At 36.9% G+C, this 21,237-nt stretch overlaps 1 protein-coding gene across 2 annotated transcripts in view; it reads left to right on the forward strand.

Annotated features, from left to right (window-relative positions):
* Window positions 1-19,379: 19,379 nt before the first annotated feature.
* RPS6KA6 (ribosomal protein S6 kinase A6) overlaps window positions 19,380-21,237 on the forward strand; it is a 209,590-nt gene continuing 207,732 nt past the window's right edge. The window contains exon 1 of one of the 2 annotated variants that reach the window (XM_081126032.1): window positions 19,380-19,685. In XM_081126032.1, the coding sequence (XP_080982158.1) occupies window positions 19,608-19,685 (78 nt within the window). In that variant the 5' untranslated portion in view covers window positions 19,380-19,607. The remainder of the gene's footprint in view (window positions 19,686-21,237) is intronic. The other variant, XM_081126031.1, reaches the window with a different exon arrangement.

The raw sequence follows: 21,237 nt of genomic DNA on the forward strand, positions 1-21,237 counted from the left end.
TCAATATAAATTAATGATAGAATGGACATATATTTGCAATAATTAACCATTAACATGACACCTTCCAGCCTCATTTTCTTCTCCTCCAAATGTAGGTGTTTTCATATATTATGTTTTAAAATTCTCACAACTACTCTATGAGATAGATTTGATGACATATGTTTAAAAATTGAGGAAATGGAAGTTAAGAGAGCTTAAAGTATGTTTCCCAAGATCACATAGCTAATATATGGTACAAGCCACTCTACTACTTATTGATAAGAGAAATATATAGAAAAATAGTCATTAAAACAATTGTCAGAGAATAGACAGCACCATTTAAAAATACATATATTATATTGTGAAGTTATATTTGGAATCCAATTTATAATATTTACTAGCTATATGACTATGGCCAAATTTTTAAGTATGGGCCCAATTTTCTGCATTTATACAAAAAAACATACAAATCTATGAAGACTTTTCTTGAAACTTGCATCTATATCATGTATGTAATTTTATCAAAGCTTTTCTGCTTTCAAGCTAGTAGGAGAAATAAACATGTACACAGATAAGTACAATAAGAGGGATATGTACAAAATAAAGAGGTGACACAAAGGATCCATATTTATACATCCAAAATTATTTACTAAGCATTTATTATATGCTAGGAGATGTGCTGGATGATGGAGGTATACAGTGGTGAGAAAAAGCAGACATGACCCTGCCATCTTATAGCTTACATTTTAAGTGGAAGAATCAGATAATAATAAAATAATTTCACTATCAATGTATGTATACAGACTGTATACATGAAGGAAAGGTACATGATGTTATTAGAAAAAAAGGAGAGGAATTTGACCTAATCTGTTGAGTTAAGGAGATTTCAGAGAGAAGGGGTTGCTCAAATTAAGCTGTGAGAGGAACTTACTAGAAATTTGGGTAGATGGGGAATGGAGAGGTACAGAAATGGTTTATACAAAGACAGATAAGCTTAAGCAACATGGTATTGTTAAGGAAATGTAAGATGTAAATGAGGATTTATAAGAAAATGAGGTTGGAGAGTTATACAGGTACCATTTCATAGAGGTTCTTGTATGCTATCAAGGTGAGATTTGATGGGCAGTCATTGAAAATTTTAAATCCAGGAGATGACATAATCAGATATATGTGTAGAGAATAGCATTGTATCCTTCCTTCCACGTCCAACTTAAATCTTAAACTCTAAAAAGCCTTCTTTGATTTTCCCATATTCTAGTAAAAAAATCTTTTCATTTTCCATACTGACAGAATATGACCTGCTTTCTGTTAATATTACTGACCTGTGAGTTTGTCTCCCACATTAGATTGTGAACTTTTTTAAAATTTATCTTTATTGTTGAAAGTATTACAGGTGTCCCATTTTTCCCCCCGTAGAGCCCCTCCACCTCACTCCCACCCCCTCCCCAGGCAGTCACCCTATTATTGTCTGTGTCTATGGGTTATGCATATATGCATTTAACTTCTTTGGTTAATCTCTTCCCACTCCCCAACACTTTTCTCTCTTCCCTCTGAGATACAACCATCTGCTGCATGCTTCAATGTCTCTGGGTTTATTTTGTTCATCAGATTCTTTTGTTCATTAGCTTCTTCTTAAAGAAGAGCCTTCAACATTTCCTGTAATAATGGTCTGGTGGTGATGAACTTCCTTAGCTTTTTCTTATCTGTGAAGCTGTTAATCTTACCTTCAGTTCTAAATGATAACTTTGCTAGGTAATGTTGGTTGTAGGTTCTTGTTTTTCATCACTTTGAATATTTCTTGCCATTCCCTTTTGGCCTGAAAAGTTTTCGTTTAAAAATCAGCTGACAATCATATGGGTGCTCCCTTGTAGGTAACTAACTGCTTTTTTCTTGCTGCTTTTAAGATTCTCTGTCTTCAACCTTTGGCATTTTAATTATGATGTGTCTTGGTGTGGGCCTCTTTGGGTTCCTCTTATTTGGGACTCTCTGTGCTTCCTAGACTAGTAAGTCTATCTCCCTCACCAGATAGGGGAAGTTTTCTGTAATTATTTTTTCAAATATGTTTTCAATTTCTTGCTCTCTTTCTTCTCCTTCTGGCATAATGCAAATGTTGGGCCACTTGAAGTTGTCCCAGAGACTCCTTATACTATCTTCATATTCTGGATTCTTTTTTCTTTTTGCTCTTCTGGTTGGGTTCTTTTTTATTCCTCATATTCCAAATTGTGGATTTGATTCTCAGCATCCTCTATGGTTGATTCCCTGTAAATTATTCTTCATTTCAGTTCATGTTCCCTTCATTTCTGATTGGTACTTTATTATGTTATTGATGATCTCACTTGTTTCCTTAATAGTCTTACAAAGATCCTTGAGCACCCTTGTAACCATTATTCTGAACTCTGTATCTAGTAGCTTGCTTAGTTCTATTTCATTTAGTTCTTTTTCTGGAGATTTCTTCCATTCTTTCCTTTGTGACATATATCTTTGCCTCCACATTTGGGCTATTTCCAGGTGTTTGTTTCTATGTATTAGGTAGAGCTGCTATGTCTCCTGGAAGTAGTACAGTGACTTTGTGTAGCAGGTGTCCTGTGGGGTCCAGTGGCTGAGCCTCCCCAGTCACCTGAGCTGGGCCTTCTAGGTGGTCCCCTGTGTGGGCTGTGTGCACTGTCCTGTTGTAGTTGAGCCTTGGTTTCTATTGACATCACTAGGAGGAATTGACCAGCATGTTAACTGGCTGTGAGGACCAGCTGTAGCTCCAGCCAACGAGCTGATGTGCTGGAGATACCCTTATAAAACAGGATTTACTTCAGTGGAGCTTTGGTGTTCACAAGTGTCCCTCTTGAGTGTGTCACTCCTGGATATGGTAAGGTTGTAATCCAGCATGGTCAAAGCTGACCACCAGGTTCACTGTCTCTGGGGCCACCTTGGAGGTGCAAAGTCAGCCTCCGCCTGTGCCTTGTCCAGGGCCACCCAACATGAACTACACAGCAATCGGTAGATGGTTGCTACTTGTGCTGGGCTTGGAGGTGTCAAGGAGAGGTCAAGCTATGAACCAATGCAGACTGTCTCTAATGCCAAGCCTGCAACCACTTATCAATAGGTATAAGGGCATGCTGATGCCAGATGATGCTTGATTGAGAGATTTTAGGAAAGTCTTAAGCATGAGGCTATAGAGGCTACTTGAATAGAAAAGCCACTGGAAATGACTTGGATGAGTTTGCAAGTAGGGAGGGGCAGGTCTCTGGGAATTGCCTGGGTAGGACCAAAGTTGTGAGTCAGGTTGATGGAGATTCAGAAATGGCACCTGCCTGTGGGCATTGTGTGGGGAAGGCTCATCAAAGGAGCAATGGCCTCTGCCAGCTCTTCTGTCTGAGAGAAAGTTTCCCCTCCAGCTCTGGCCCTGATTTCAGGCAAGTTAGTTCCTCTCCAAATGTCCAAAGTTCCTTTCAAGCTGCTGCCCAGCTCTGGAGCTCAGAGGGAGAGTGTCTGAGTCCATGCTCCAGCCCTTTAAGAGGAGCTTCCTGGGACTCCTGCAGCTTCCACTGACTCAGCCACAGTTTCTGCTGGTTTTTACAGCTTGAAGTTTTGGGGACTTCTCTCCCCAGCACTGGAACCCTGGGCAGGGGGATCTGATGTGAGTCTGAGACCCCTTGCTTCTCTGGGAAATCTCCACCACCGAGATATCCTTCTCTGTTTTAAACCACAGTACCTAGGTGTTGGATGGTGGTTGTGTTTCCAGGATTCAACCCTGATCCACCCTGGGTCTCTGCCCCTCTTACCAGTCTCAATGCTTCTTCAGTTACTTAGTTGTAGGACTTTTGTTCAGCTAGGTTTCAGGAGGTTCTGAATGATGGTTGTTCTGTATTTTAGTTGTAATTTTGATGTGGTTGTGGGAGGTGGTAGGTACTGATGTTACCTATGCTGCCATTTTGTTGTCTCTCCTAGATTGTGAACTTTTGAAAGTTAGAAAATATCTTGGTCTCCTCTGTACCACATCTGAAATGGAAAGATGTGTATGAGGAGCCAGGGAGAGGAAAGGATACTGCGGGTACCTACACCTCCATCTTGCTGTCTCTTTCAAGTATACATTCTTAACCATATATATTTCAAACAGATTCCCAAGAAAAATGAATCTTAAAGCCCTCAAATAATGATTTCTATTCCTTGTGTATAATGTTAACTGAATGTGAGTAAAATACTTTTAAGAAAAGTCATTTCTCTGTCACTTAATAAAGGAATTTAAGCTCTACTGTAGCCACATTTTAAAAACATATATAAAGTGTACAATATCTGGATTTGAATGTGCTCCTTTCTGAGAGTGTCCATTAAAAATTATTTAGGTGGAATAGTTGACCTTACAGTATAGCATATCAGAACAAACGCTCTGGGCCTCCAATATTAAGATGTTCTGCACCATAGCAGCTTGGGCTGCACAGATACTCTGGAAAAACAGTGACTCAGTATGTTAGTGGGAGGGAAAATCAGGTGACATAACAGGCTATTGCTAAAAAGGATTTGATGTGTTCTTATATAATCAGCACATAAACACCCACACCCATAACCACGGTAACAAGGCTAGCCTGGTCACAAATATTTCCTGTCCTTTATATTCTTCTTCTGTCTCAAAATGCCCTGTTGTAAAATCTACTCCTTGTTGTCCCAAAACAATCTTCTACCCTCTTAACTTTACCCTCTATTATTGTTCATATTTTGTGTATCTACCTGTATTTGCTTTTTTTTTGGGGGGGGGTTATTTGATTCCCTTCTTATAAGTCAAGTTTATTGATGAATACTTTTTGTACAATAAAACACCATTTTTAGAGTACACTTCTATAAGTTTTGACATTTACAGTCATATAACCACATATAACATTTACAGACATATAACATTTACAGTCATGTAACCACAACTACAGAACATTTCCATCACCCCCCCCCCAAAAAAAATTCTGAGCCTTTTTACAATATTCTTCCCTTCTCCTTCAGCCCCTTGCAACCACTACTATGTTTTCTGCCTCTATTGTTTGCCTTTTCCAAGCTGTCATACAAATTGAATAATAAAGTCTGAAGGTTTTTGAGGCTGTCTTTTTTTTCACTTGGAATAATGTAGTATTTGCAATTCATGCATGTTGTTACAGGTACTAGCAATTACTTCTCCTCCTCCTCCTCCTCCTCCTCCTTCTTCTTCTTCTTTTTCTTTCTCTCTCTCTCTTTTTTTTTTTTTACTATATAGTATTCCTTTCAATGGATATAACACTGTTTATCCATTCTCTAGTTGAAGGACATTTTGGTGGTGTCTAGTTTTGGTAGATTATGATTAAAGCTTCTATAAACATTCACATACAGGTTATTGTGGGAACATATATTTTTACTTCCTTGAGTGCTAGGTTATTTGATAAGTGTATGTTTAACTTTATAGGAAATAAACTGTTTTCCAAAGTGGTTATGAAATTCTACATTTCAATCAGCAATGTATAAGAGAGTTTCAGTTGCTGCACATTCTCTTTAACACTTAGTATTGTCAAGTTTCTTGTTTGTTTGTTTTTTAACCATGTTATTAGGTATTGTCTTCATCCATTTGAGCTTCTATTTTTTTAAATTCTCACCCAAGGAGAGAGGATCTTTGTTTTCATTAATGTTCTAGAGAAAGTGGAAGGGAGGGAAGAGAGAGAGGGAGAGAGAGAAACATCGATGTGACAGAGACACATAAATTGGTTGAATGAGTGGTTTAAACAAAAAACATTTATTTTTCACAGTTCTTGAGGTTAGGAAGTCCAAGACTCAGGTGTTAGAAACACCTGCTTCCTGGTTCTTAGATGGCCATCTTCTTATTATGTACTCACATGGCAGAAAGAGAGAGAAAGCTCTCTGGGATACCTGTTATAAGGGCACTAATTGCATTCATAGTGCTCCACCCTCATGATCTAATTACCTTCCAAAGGCCTCACCTCCAAAACCATCACATTGGGTGTTAGGAATTCAGAGTATGAATGTTGGGAGGAAACATACATTCAGTCTATAACAGGTGTTCCTTAGTATCTTATTGTGGTTTTCATGTGTATTTTCCTAATGATTAATGCTTTTAACCTTTTCAAATGTGCTTTTTTCCATCAGTATATATATTCTTTGGTGAGGTGTCTATTCAAATCATTTGCATTTAAAATTTTTTTTTTCTTATTATTGGATTTTTAGAATTCCTTATATGTTCTAGATACAAGTCCTTTGTCTGATAAATGATTTGCAAATATTTTCTCCCAGCTTGTGGTCTGTCTCTTTATTCTCTTAATAGTGTCTTACAAGAACAAACATTTTAAATTTTGATGACTTTCTTTATTTTTTCTTCTATGGATAGTGAGTTCAGTGTCAAATCTAAGAAAGACTTTCCTAACAAAAAGTCACAAAATCTTTCTTGCCTTTTATATTATTTCTTCTAGAAATTTTATGGTAGGTTTTTCACTTATATTTATGATCCATTTTGGTTGTTCTTTGTGTATGCTGCAAGAAATGGACAAAAGTTCATTTTCTTCTACATGGGTGTGCAGTTTTTACACCACCCGTTGTTGAAATGTCTATTCTTTCTCCATTGCATTGCCTTTGTAACTTTGTAAAGTATTAGTTGACCATGTATGTATCAGACTTCAAGACTTAGAAAGCTACAGTAATCAAAACAACGTATTGGTCTGTATTTTTCTTTTCTTGTAATCTTTGCCTTTTTTGGTATTAGGTTAATATTGGAATTATAAATAACTTAGAAAGTATTTCTTCCTTTATTTTCTGGAAGAGCTTGTGTAGAATTGGTATTATTTCTTAATTAAATGTTTGTGAAAATTGAACCGTCAAGCTATCTGGGCCTGAATTTTCTTTGTTGGAATATTTTGAACTATATATTTAATTAATTTAATAGAAGACTATTCATGCTATTTATTATTTTTTTATTGAGATATAATCCACATACTATAAACTTCACCCCTTTGAAGTGGAGAATTTAGTATATTTGCAAGATTGTATCACTATCCTCTCTATACAATTCCCGAATGTTTTCATAACCCCAAAAAGGAACACCGTACCCATTAGTAGTCCCTCTTCATTTCTTCCTCCTCTCAGCCCCTGGAAACTGATAATTTACTTTCTATTTTTATGGATGTGCCTACTTAGTTATTTCTTATGTGGTCTTCTGTGTCTGGCTTCTTTAACTTAGCACAATGTTTTCAAGGTTCACTCCTGTAGCATGTTTCAGTACTTTATTCCTTTTATGGTTGAATAATATTCCATTGAATATCTATTTAGTCTTGAGTGAGCTTTCGTTATTTGTTTCTTTCAAGAAATTGGTTTATTTTATCTAAGTTCTTGGATTTGTAAGCATATAGTTGTTTCTAGTATTTTTTATTATCCTTTTCATATAAGTAGTATTTGCAGTGATAGCCCCCCCTTTTTGATTGATGCAGATTGTAATTTATCAATTTAACTTACTTTTTCAAGTAGCATCAAATTTGGTTTTATTTATTTTCTTTTTTGTTTTCTCTGTTTGGTTTCATTGATGTCCAGTCTTATTATTATTATTTTTAATTATTTTCTTCCTTTTGCTTGCCTTGAATTTAATTTGCTTAGGCAGAACTTTGGGTTGATTTGAGATGTTTCTTCTTTTCTAACAGTAGCATTTGATGCTATCATTTTTTTCTAAGTGTTAATCTAATTTTGAGAGAGGAACAAAAACTTCACACCGTAACAATGTTAAGTTTTACTTATAAAATAGTATTTTTCAAGAGCAATTTTAGGTTCACAGCAAAATTGGGAGGAAGATGCAGAAATTTTTCATATACACCTTGCCTGCCTCCCCCATTATTTACACCCCACACCGAATGGAACATTTGTTACAATTGATTGGACCTACATTGAAACATCATTATCACCAAAGTCCATAGTTTATATTATGGCTCACTCTTGGTGTTGTATACATTCTATGGATTTTGTCAAATATATAATGGCCTGTATACACCACTATGGTATCACACAGAATAGTTTCACTGCCCTAAATGTCTTTCGTGATCCACCTACTTATCTTTCGCTCTCCATTAACCCTTGGCAATCATTGTTCCTTTTACTGTCTCCATAGATTTGCCTTTTCCAGAATGTCATATAATTGGAATCATATAATATATAACCTTTACAGATTGGTTTCTTTCACTTGGCAATATGCATTCAAGGTTTTTCCATATCTTTTCATGACTTGATGGCTCATTTCTTCTTAGCACTGAATAATATAACATTGTCTGAATGTACAACAGTTTATGTATCCATTCACTTACTGAAGGACATTTTGGTTGCTTCCAAGCTTGGCAATTATGAATAAAACTACTATAAACATCCCTGTGAAGACTGTTGTGTCGATAAGAATTTTTAATTTCTTTGGATAAATATCAAAGAGTGCAGTTTCTGGATTGTATGTTAAGTCTTGTCTTCCAAATTTGCTGTACCATTTTTCATTCCCACCTGAAATGGTTAAAATTACCTGTTGCTCTACATCCTTGCTAACATTTGGTGTTGGTGTTAAATATCTTTTCATGGGCTTGTTTGCACATATCTCTTGTTTGGTGAAGTGTATGTTTCAGTATTTTCCTTAGTTTTAAATTGGATTCTTTGTGTGTGTTTTTCCTGCTTGTTTACTGAATTCTTTATATATTCTGAAAACAAGGCCTTGTCAGGTATGAGATTTGCAGATATTTCCCCAATTTGTGGCTTGATTTACATTTTCTTATTTTTAATTGAGTTTATTGGGGTAACATTGGTTAATAAGATTATATAGGTTTCAAGTATATAGGTCTGACACATCATCTGTATATTGCATTGTATTCTCACCACCCAAAGTCAAATAATCTTCTGTCACCATATATTTGACCCTCTTTACCCTTTACTACCCCCAACCTCCTTCTCTCTGGTAACAATCATACTGTTGTCTGTGTGTATGAGTTTTTGTTTGTTTACTTTCCTTGTTGTTTTTTTTATTTGTTGTTTTCAGTTTTATATCCGATATATGAGTGAAATCATATGGTTCTTAACTTTTTCTGTCTGATTTATTTTGCCTAGCATGATATTCTCAGGTTTCATCCATGCTGTCACAAATGGCAGTATTACAACTTTTTTATGGCTCAGTAGTATTCCATGGTATATATGTGCCACATTTTCTCTGTCCAATCATCTTTTGAAGGATACTTTAGTTGTTTCTGTGTCTTGGTCACCATGAATAATGCTTCAATGGTCACAGGGGTGCATATATCTTTGCAAATAAATGTTTTCAAATTGTTCAGGTAAATACACAGAAGAGGGATTGCTGGATTATATGGCAACTCTATTTTTAATTTTTTGAGAGTGCTCCATAACATACATTTTCCATAGTGGCTGTACTAGTTTACATTCTCAGCAACAGTTAATGGGGGTTCTTTTTTCTCCACAACCCTTCCAACACTTGTTGTTACTTTTTTTGTTGATTATAGCCATTCTAACAGGTGAAAGGTAGTATGTTATTGTTGTTTTGGTTTGAATTTTCTTAATAGCTAGTGAAGTTGAAGATATTTTTATATATCTGTTGGTCATTTGTATGTCTGCTTGGGAGAAGTATCTGTTTAATTGGATTATTTGGGGTTGAGTTGTATGAATTATTTATATATTTTGGATATTAACCCCTTGTCAGAGCTGTTGTTTGCAAATATGATCACTTATTTAGTTGGTTGCCTTTTTGTTTTGTTGGTGATTTCTTTTGCTGTGCAGGAGCCTTTTAGTTTGATATAGTCCCATTCATTTATTTTTTACTTTCCTTTCCTTGCCTTTGAGGTCAAATTCATAAAATCCTCTTTAAGACCAAGGTTCATAAGCTTAGTATCTATGTTTTCTTCTATGTAATTTATTATTTAAGGTCTTATATTTAAGTTTTTGGTCCATTTTCAGTTCATTTTTTATATGGGGACAAACTGTAGTTTAGTTTAATTGTTCTGTATATGGCCCAGAATAAAATATTTTAATTTGATGAGGTCTAATTTATCAATTTGTTCTTCTATGGATCATAATGTTGGTGTCATATTTCGGAGCTTTTTACTTAAGAATTGTGATCCTGAGTCACAGATATTTTCTGGTTTCTTGTAAAAGGTTTAGTTATTCATTTTACAGTATGACCCACATTCAATTAATTTGTTGTTGCTTTTTATTTAGTGCATGCTAGCATGATGGTGGAACAAGGTGGTTTCTCTAGTGTCCTGGTTTAGTCTCAGTCTTAGACAGGCCCTGTGTCCTTTATTTTCAGAGCCGAGTTTTTTTTAGTGATACTGTCTGCCTTCTACATGGCAGTCAAATTTCATCTTGTATATTTAGTGCGCCTTTGAGGAAAACAGTTTTCTGCCCCTTCCCATTGGTAGAGAGCCTCTAATTGTCTGAGTCTAGGACAGCTTTCTGTCTCTCTGCTAAGGAATAGAAGGATTATTTTTTTTCTTTTACCCTTCCTGGAAAAAAGTGATTGTTTACAGGTTTCCTGAGGCATAGCAGTGAATACTGTCCCCTCTTTCCCCGTCATGCAATAACATTTGTGCAAAATTTTTGCCTTTGTTGCAACAGTAGCTGTGCCCCTCTTCCATGCCGGCAAAGTTCAGAAAGGCTTTATCTGGTGTTCTGCCTTACCACTTATTTCTCTCATGATCATCAGATGCAGCCTGAGAGTGGATGCCAATTTCCCTTGTCTCTGCAGCTCCAAAGAGTTGTATATCACCTCATGCTTCTAGACATATGGCCTGTAGCAATTTATCAAATATGTGAATTTAATTCTCCCTAGTACTTTATGGCAGCCTATGTCTTTTACCCCTGTGTTCTGCTATAGGTGCATCAGTGCCTGCTTTATTTTTCTCCTTAAATTTTAAACTATTCTGTTGTCCTGTGACCTCAACTATCTGATAGGTTTAAAAATGTTATGATTTTGTTGTGTATTTACCTTTTTGGTTGTTGTTAGGGTAGAAGTGATACATTTTCCATCTTTTTTTACATCATAGGCTGAAATGGAACTCTGGGTGCTATCATCTTAAAAAAATAAATTTGTTTTAAAGAATGTTGATGAAAAGGACATATATTAGTTTCCTTTGGTGTCATGCTTCCTTGTGTGTAGGCCCAGTTATCTATTCTAGTTCTAAGATGTTTGCAGCATTAATAGTTTATTACTATTTAAAAGACTGCCAAATCTCCTCTGACTTAAGGTATATTATTTATGTATTTTTCCTTTTTAATGAATTTATTAGGGTGACACTGGTTAACAAAATTATACAGGTTTTAGGTGCACAATTCCACAACACATCATCTGTACACCGCATTGTGTGTTCATACCCCAAGTCAAGTCTCTATCACCTTTTATCCCCCTTATACCCATTTCCACCCCCTTCACTTATTTATGTTTTTAATGAGTTTTCTTCTCATTTCAATATCATATGACAATTAAGAAAATGTTTCTATGGTGTGATATCAAATTCAGTTTGAATAAGTTTTCATTTAAGTAAGACCTTAAATTAAATTATTTTCTTCAAATGGATTAAAATTTAGAAGACAAGAAATGTCATTGTTGGACTTCCAATTAATGGTAAGTTTCACTAAAGCCAGGACTATGATATAATCCAGCAATCCTTCATGGCATATACACGAATGAAGTGCCTCAAAGAGATACCTGCATTCCCATGTCTGCTGCAACATTATTCACAACAGCCAAGGTATGGAAGCAACTGAAGTGACTGTCGATGAATGAATGGTTAAATAAAATGTTATGTTGGAATAGTATTCAACCATAAAAAAGGAGGAAATGCTACCATTTGTAACAATATGGATAAACCCTTAGGACATTATGCTAAGTGCAATCACTCAGACACAGAAAGATCTTCCTTATATGTGAAATATAAAAAAGTTGAACACATAGAAGCAAAGAATAGAATGGTGGTTATAAGGGTCAGAAAGTGAAGGAAATGGGGAGCTCAGAATGTACAAAGTTGCTGCTATATAAGATGAATAAGTCTAGAGATCATCTATAGCATGATGACTATAGTTAATAATATTGTATTGAGTACTGGAAATTGCTAAGAGAATAGATTTTAGGTGTTATTATCACACAAAAAATGATAACAGTAAGAAGATGATATGTAAATTAGCTTGATTCTAGTAATATTTCACTATGTATATGTGTATCAAATCATCATATTTTACACCTTAAGCATGTATAAATTTTATGAAAAAATAAGTTTTAATCTTGCTTCAATTAAATGTCCATTTAATACACTAGATCATCCTGAAAGACATACAAAACAAAGGTTAGGTAGAATTTGAATTGCCTTTAAGAACTTTTTATAGTTATATAGGATGTATTTTATAAGAATTTGTTAAGGAGTTACAAGATTATTTTGTGTAGTATTTACTTAGAAAACAGCTTGAACCTATAGTTTAATTAAATAAATAATTTAGGAGCTAAACGAACACCAAATCACTAAGTGCAGAAAAAAATAATAAAAATAACTTTTAGTTTTAAGATAGAAAACTGATTATTGGTTTTAAAAGTCTTGTTTCATCTAAATATGTCAGAATCCTGACATAGGCCTACTTGGGATTATTGATGTGTCTGTTGCTCTAAATTAGGTCAAAATATGTGCCTCTTTCATCTGATAGGGTGTCCAAAAGTTCTTAGGAAAATTAAAATAATTCTCCACCTCTTAGTTCCCAGGGACACAAGTTTACATAAATGTTTGGGTTCCTTTAACATTCAGAATTTTAACAAGGAATGGGGCACTAAATGGAAAAAAAGGCTTACTTGGGTAAGGACTGGCTTAGACACAAAGCAACTTTTCTTCCACGGAGCTATCCAAGGTACTACACCACATCTTCCTGAAATTACCTTGATCCACTTGACAAGAACTCTCTGCCCATACCTATATCATGTCTATCTATCTTCCTAATTTTAGCCTGCTTATTTCTGATTTTCTGACCACAACTAACGTAGAAGCTCTACACCTGCCACTATCCTTTTTTTTTTTTTTTTTGTAACCACTTTGAAATTTGCCCATTTTCCCGGTTGAATTCTTAAAACCAAGCATGAGGAAAAAGGCACTTTTATTACATTTAACTATGTACACTAATAAGTAATTATCATGCCAACTGTTTTTATATAATGAGGTCTTAAAGTGGCTCAGTAGAGTTTTCACCTTATATAAAATGTCCTTTATAAATTTTTTGCCATTGAAGTTTTGATTTACTTTCCAAGTCCCTATTTATTGTTGATATGAATTCAAAATATCTAAAATTTCAATGAATTATCTAGGTTTTTTTGAACAAAATTACTTTAGAAATATCTGTCTCTTACTAACTCTAGCTAAATTTAAATTTAAGGCAGTGTTTCTCAAAGTATGGTCTCATACTAGCAACAATAGAATCACCTGAGAACTGGATAGAAATTCACACACTCAGCTTCCAACCCAGATTTACTGAATCAGAAATACTGAAGCTCAGTAATCTCTGTTTTGACAAAGCTCCACAGATGATGCACACTTGCCAATGACTTAAGGTACTATGTTAATAAGACCATGATTATAATTTTGAAATTATCTGGTTCAATTTAACATAAATTCTATTTTAAAACCTTAGATACCAGGGAACCAAATGAGCAGATATGGATGGGCCCATGGAAATCCTTTATCTTTACTTGAGCCATGGTATAACTAATCAAGTGTTTTACTGTAGGTGACAACAGTTTTGCAAATTATATGCAAAAGATAGTCTGAAATTAGGTAAATTGATAGATATTCAAATTTATAGTTTTTACTGCTTTACACATTCATGAGTGTGTTGGAAGTTTGAATAAGGTAACAGTTACTCCCATATCCTTAATCAAAGACTGGTCCAACTTTATGTCACAAGGAATTCTCCTCAACAAAGTTCCAATATTTGCAAGGGTCTCAAATGGAAAAGTTTGAGTTAGGGAAGAATAACCAATCAAATTAGCCAATTCAACCTTGGTGAACCTGTGAAAGATGTGGGCAGCCAGATTACCTTCATATTTTGCATTATTGCTTTAGCTTATAAAAGTGTATCCTTTTTGTCAATTATGGATGATTATTACATTTATGTATGTCATCCTTGGAATTCATTTTCTGTTTAGTAGATCCATCATTCTAACATTTCGGCAAACCCACTAGTAAGATCAACTGTGTTCTCCTCCCCTTCTTCAAATAACATTATAACCAAATACATTGACCTGATTTAAAAAAGATTTAGAAATAAAAATAAAATTAAAATTTTACTGTTTGATATTTTGCTTATATATAATAGAGCAGAACTTTGTAATAGGTGCCATTGTCAAAATTAAATGAATTGGATTTCTAACTAAATTGTGAATTGGGAGTATCTTTCATAAAATCTTTGGACTAAGACTACCAACAATTGTTACTATTCTTCTTGCTCTCTAGTACTTTTAAGATATTTCACTCTCTATGTACTATAAACTTTACTGTCTAAAGAGAAAAAATTTTAAACTGTGATCATATTTATTATTTAACCTCATTCATTTGAACAAAAAGGAAATAATAAGCTTACATTTCACCAGTATGTGTGAATTACTTCCCCCTTTGAAACTGATTTTTAGGGAACCCAAAGTTATTTAGTATTTTAGAGAATAAAAGTTCTCTGACACTCTTAAGGAGTAGAAAATAATAAGTACTTGTTAAAACTTAAACACTTAAAAGTTCCCTGTTTCTGTACACAAATCTCATTTTTACACTTTTAAATCAGAATATCTTCAAAATAAAGTTTTTGAATATTTTTTTAATAGTGCTTTCATGTTCTGTGTTGGCTTACCATTTCTCAGCTATTTGGATTATAAGCTTTGGGAAATAGGCATAGGATACTGATAGACTATATGACTTTTCCTATAATCATACCCCAAATATGCTTTACTTTGCATACATCACAGTATAGAAATAAGAACCACAGTGTAGGATCCATGGGTGGTCTGTGAACTGCTGATCAAAGGTCCTTGGCTCATATTTCATACCCCCTTAGTGGAGCAAGGTGAGTTGGTTTTTTATCTCCATATGGATCAGTTAACTTTTTTCTGTTAAATTACATGGCCACCCACCTTCACCACTGACCCTAGTCATCCAATGTCTGTCATTTGTCCAAGGATAAAGAAATCAGTGAAGAGGTTTAAGTGTACCTTTTCCCAGTCCTAGAAATACTCAGAATACATGTTCTGATAGTGGTAGAGCCCATCTTAGCATCTTGCATTATGAACAATATATATTATTTAGAAACTAGATATAGTGCATTCTAGTTCCAGAACCACCAAAATATTGCCAAATATTGTGTAATTTTTAATGCAATGCTACAATAATTGGAAATCCAGAGATATACAGGTATGTAAAAAACTTTAGGTGAACAATTTCCTGAAGCCTGAAAAGAAGGCAACAATCTCTGTTGTGTATAGTTTGCCAAAGACTGAGAAGCTCAAGCATTCCCTAATACCTACCTGTGTGTTAAAAATAAAAAGTCACTATGTTTTTCACCAATAATCCAATGGCCTTCTTGGCTAGTAGAAATTAGATCCAGTATACCATGGTTACTAGTAACTTAAAATTAAACAATGCCTTTGATATAGGGAGTCAACACAGAACAATTAAGCATTAAACTCTGAAGAGTTAAGCACTGCTGTACATTTTAATATCAACTTTTCAAAAAATGTTTTTATTGATTTCAGAGAGGAAGGGAGAGGGAGAGAGAGATAGAAACATCAATGATGAGAGAGTCATCTATCGGCTGCCTCCTGGACCCCACTATGGGGATCAAACCCATAACCCTGGCATGTGTCCCGATAGGGGATCAAACCCTGATCTTCTGGATCATAGGTCTACGCTCAACCCCTGAGCCACCCTGGCTGAGATACATTTTAATATCAGCTTTAACACAGTACCTGACTAGAGTAGAGAAGTGTTGTTTGTCCATCTAATATATTTATTGAGCACTAGCCGTACGCTGTGAATGCAGAGCTTAATAAGTTAATTCATTCATATAAAAAACTCAAAGTTTGCTGGTAAAGAAAGATAAAGATATGCTGAAATAAGGATATGGAAAAGATATTATCGAAGTACAAAGGAATGGGTGACTAATTTCCCCAGAGATGAGTGAAATGTGGGTATGCAGTGGGGGGCAAAATCAGAGAGGCTTCATAGAGTATCAGAGTTACGTAGAACATTTGGCATCCAAACAGATCTAGTTTTGATTCTAGTTTTTCTGTGAGGTCTTGGAAAAAAGCCACTGAAACTTTTTTAGGTTTAGGTTCCTTATCTGTCTGTAAAATACAGATAATATAATTTTTTACAAATTGTTATGAAAGCTAAATGATTTCATGAAGAGCATATGCCTGGAACATAGTGGATTTTCAGTAAATAATAGTTGTTAGTATTGATTGCTACTAAGAATAAGTTCTCTCAGGAGACTAGGATAGGGAAGAGACAATAACATGTGCAAATATTTGACTGGAATATGAGGTAGTAAATGAAGCTAGGAAGACAGTCAGAGGCCAGATTATGAAAGCATTTTCATTCAGAGCTAAGGAGTTTGGATATTTTACTGGAGATTATAGAAAATCATTGTAGAATTTTGATCACTGGGCAGCCAGATAAGAAAGAGAGAGTGTGTATAAATTTAGGTCAGATGACCAGTTAAGATGTATCATTATTATCATTAGTTCAAGGAAATGTATGAGGTGAACTGAGGCAGTGACCATGGGGATGGAGCAGACATTTAAAAAAATATTTGAGATAAAAGTAAAACAACTTGTTAACTGATTGAAACATTTGAGAAACAAGAGTCTATTAAAACCATTGTGTTGAGGAAGGGGTTTTAATGATTATTTTTTAAAATGAGAGCTATGTGGTGCATGTTTATATGTTAAGGAGAATGCTGAATGAATGAATATGTATAAACATTATATTTTATATAGAAGCAAAGTAATACATTCACCGTTTCTTAATATAGGTGATGTGGTATGTTTATCAAAGGCACAAAACAATAGCAAAGAACAAACTTATTAATTTAGAAATGAATGTTCTGGGCTTTATGCAAGGTCCTGTGGGGAATAAAAAATATATCATAACCACATGTTGATTGGTGTTATGAAGGAAAAGCAGGATAAGGCTAGAGACTTATGAGGATGGTGTTTTAGAAAGGATGGTTATAGAAGGACTTTGAAGTGACATTTGAGCAGTAAACTAGGTAGGTGACAGAGGTCATTAATTTCCCTGGAGAAGTCTGAGTGAGGATCAAGTGGTTGGGGTCGAATCAGTAATTCAGTTTTGACTAGGTTAAGCTTGAGATACCTACCAATATCCAAGTAGAATAGGCAAGTTGCATGTATAAGTATTGGTTTCATGAGTTTGTAGTTGAAGATAAAAACTGAGAGTCTTCAGCATACACATGGAATTTAAAGGAGTAGAACTGAATGGTATATAGGAATATCCCATATGGATGTTGGGGGAGACAGAGGTGGAGAACTGAGCTCTGAAGTTAACAACTTTTAGAGATTGGGAAGATGAGGAGTGATCCAGTAAAGGACACTGAGAAGAAATGGCCAGTGATGTAGGAGGAAAATGAACAAGAAAGAGCAAATCATGAGCTGCACCAAATGCTAATGTGTGGTCCAGCAAGTTGAAGTCAGTAACAGCATGCTTTTTGCTGATGGGAGAAGTCCAGTAGAGGGAGGAAAATAGTTGCTGTGAAAGAGAAGGGGGTGGAATTGTAGGACAAAGCCTTAGAATAGCCAAGAAGGGATGCAATCAAGTGCTCAAAAAGGTTGGCCTTAGTTAAGAACACTATCATTTCATCCAAACACTTCATGCATGCATGCACACACACTCACATATGTTCATTGTTTATAGCCCCATCCATCCACTATTTTCGAAGTTTTCACTTTTACAGTATCATATTCATAAAACTTTCTCCCTGGGATTTTAAAGCAGAGTAGCTGGGAAGGCACTATTATTGATCCTTTTTTGCAATTCAGAGAGCCAATCTTTGTGGTCCATCGGAATCCAGATGGCAAGATAAATTGAGGGCATAGTTCATTGTTTTCCTGGAACACAACACAATAACCTTAAGTGTAGTAGGGGGTAGGAGATGCTGTGTTGTACGTCCAACATTAGAAACCTCTCCAAGGTACTGAGTCAGCTTAGTAACTATTACAGTTGCTCTTTTAAGTCTCTTCGAAGTGTGAAAGGTAGAATAACTCTACTTTGGGTTCTGAAGTGTTTTGATGAGAAGGATCTTGATCATCTACTGTGTATGATGTATAATACCGTGTATAATACTGTGTATTATCTCAGTTATGTTGCTAGCACCTAGTAAAGTGTGGCTTCGAATAGCAAAGCAGTATAGCCGGGGGGGATTATCTTTTATACAGGGGTGGGCAAAAGTAGGTTTATAATTGTTCACATGAAAAATAATACAATAATTAATAAATAATATTACAAGAGTAAACTCTGTGTTTCACGTACAACCATAAACCTACTTTTGCCCACCCCTGCACCTTCCACCTTCATCGCCACAAGTAGAGTCCAATAAATGGTGTGTGTGTGTATATGAACACTAGAAACACTGTGTGCCATCAATAGTATGAAGGCAAACAGCAGAAACAGCCTGAGGACACGCGGGAAGGGAGGGGCGTTTGAGACCACAGATATACTAATTTATTTTAAAAGCATTTTCTTCGGGCATCCTGCTTCTTGGAGGCTAATGTATAATGGGCTAAAATCCCAGCCCTAGTCTTAGTATCTGTCACTAAGTATTTAAATGGGCGTGGTTTGGTGTAGAGGACACCTGCTTTTGTGAGCCCTGCAAGCAGATATTCCTGGAGTTCTCCCTTGACACTGACTTCTCCAACGTTCAGAAACGTCCCCAAGTTTCCTAATCTTTTTGGGAATCCTCCTGCCCTTAAGGCAGCCTCGTAGACTTAAGAGGGCCTGCTGAGCATGTGTGAACAGCGCTGCGCATGCTCCGTGGAGTGGCAGGTTGACCCAGGCACTAGCAGAGGCTTTTACTACTTCTCTCCCGCCTCCCCCTCCCAGGACTCCCCCCTCTCCTCTTTTCCATCCCCCCACCGCTCGGTCCTCCGCATCCACTCTGCCTCTCTTTCCCACAGTCCCATCACCGCAGGCTAGGGAATCTCCATTGACGTTCGGGTGACGCTGCTGAGCTGCCGCTGTGGCGGGGTTCCAGGCGCCGCACAGGTAACACTGCTGCCGCCGCCATATTGACAGAGCTGGGAGGGGGTCGGGGGAAGCGGGGTGGGGGCGGAGGGGTAGTCACCGCCAAGCGACAGTCGCGGCAGCGGCAGCGGTGAGCGGAGCCCAGCGGCAGCTCCTGGAGAGACAGCACAGAATTGTCTTCTCTATGGGGAGCTGCAGCCTGCCGCGGAGGTGACCTCTGGCTCCCAGCCTCTAGGGGACTCAGTGGCGAGGGTAGCGGTCGCTGAAAGGGGATCTGGGGGTCTCGGCGGCAGCAGGAAAGCTCCACAGACTGGATGCGCAGCTGTGCTAGCAATCGGCAGCTCCTGTTCGAGTGCTCCTGAAGGGACGATGCTACCATTCGTTCCTCAGGAGGAGCCCTGGGACCAAGACATGGAGGTGTTCAGTGGCGGAGCGAGCAGCTGCGAGGTTAGTGTGGTGGTCAAGAGGGGCTGGAACCAACCCCCTCATTCCCTCCAAACCCTAGCGGGAGCTCCAGAAAGAAGGGGTGTGGGGCTGGGGAGCGGTCTGCCCAAACAAGCCCCCTGGAGGCTGCAGAATGGTGAAACAACCGCCGCCCCAACTGTGCCTTCACTCAGGGCTGAGAGGACTCGATGGCAGGCTTAGGCTTAGGAGAGTGCCTGCCTCGCAGGCTACGCCAGAGTTGTAAGTTTCTGCACTTTGCTACCTAGAGTGGGACTAGGGGATGCGCCAGGTGTCGCGCCGGGTCGTCAAGTCTCTCTCTGCTGCACCCGGTTTGCTCGCTGGGAACACTTTGGGGGACAGCTGCTAACTCCAGCTCCCTATTGAATCGTGGGTGCGTTGGAAGCCAGCGCAACAAAAACACCAAGCAGACTAAGTACCTCTGGGGACATTTGCACCTAAGGGTGAGTGAATGCTCCTTGGTTACTTAGCTTTTTCGTTTCTGTGTGACTTGTTCTTTGTAACAACCCAGGTGTCCATTAACTGGACGCCAGATTTCTTGGTCTACATTCAGGTGATGTTCTGCTGCATCCTCTGTGTTCCCCTCATTCTTCTGCCCCCTTCCCTCCACCCCTTCTTTCTTTCTTCAGAAATTGTTGTCCCTGCCCCGTTGGTCCATAAAAGACACATAGTAAACCCCAGCCTTTATAAGATGTATCTTTGGTAAGACCGAGGTTTAACCTTAATATTTTGGTTCTCCTCTCTTCCGGGTCTTCTGAAACTGTTGTGGTTGAACTTTGATCAGCTGTGCAGTGAGAACTTAGATATGCACAGGTACTTTACTTTATTGTTGTTGTTGTTACTATTAAAAGCAGGCAGCATTTAAACACAATAAGGAGACATGTCGAGTACAAAGTCGGATCCTTTCCTGATAACTTAATTGATTGACGCCTGGTAGTCCACTGGAAGCACCATAAACGTCCTAAAAATACTTGAATGCCACACTGACTCCCAGTAGGATATTTTGAGGTAGGATTTGAAATCCTCAGTGTCTCGAGATGCAAATTTGTCTTTTATTGCTCCATCCTTAAAAATACACTTTGGACTCTTGTCTGTTTAACTTTTTTTCCTTTCAATTTTCCAACTGAACTGGATTAAAATTATGTGCCAGGATAACATTTAACAAAAAATATAGTGGAAACACATTCAGGAGTCTAAAGTTGAACCTTCTCTACTTACAGGAAATATTTTACTACAAAATTAAGCAATTCCAAAATATATTTTAATATTCTACATCTCTTAAGAACTGGACAAATGAAGAGAGGTTCATTTCTTCTTGGAATGGAGGAATGTTTTATACTTGCAGGAATTTTCTGTCAAGACTATTCAAGAGCATAGGAATTTTGTTTTATTCATGTATGTAATCTATTGACATAGACCCAGGCATCTGGTTTATAAAAACAGTTGAATGCTTGGATATAAGGATGGGATGGGAGGTGGGGAGCCTTTCACATGCCTACTATTTTATTACTTTTGTTAACTTTTAATGTAGAAATGT

This window comes from Miniopterus schreibersii (assembly GCF_964146895.1).
Source record: "Miniopterus schreibersii genome assembly, chromosome: X".
NCBI classification, from domain to species: Eukaryota; Metazoa; Chordata; class Mammalia; order Chiroptera; family Miniopteridae; genus Miniopterus; species Miniopterus schreibersii.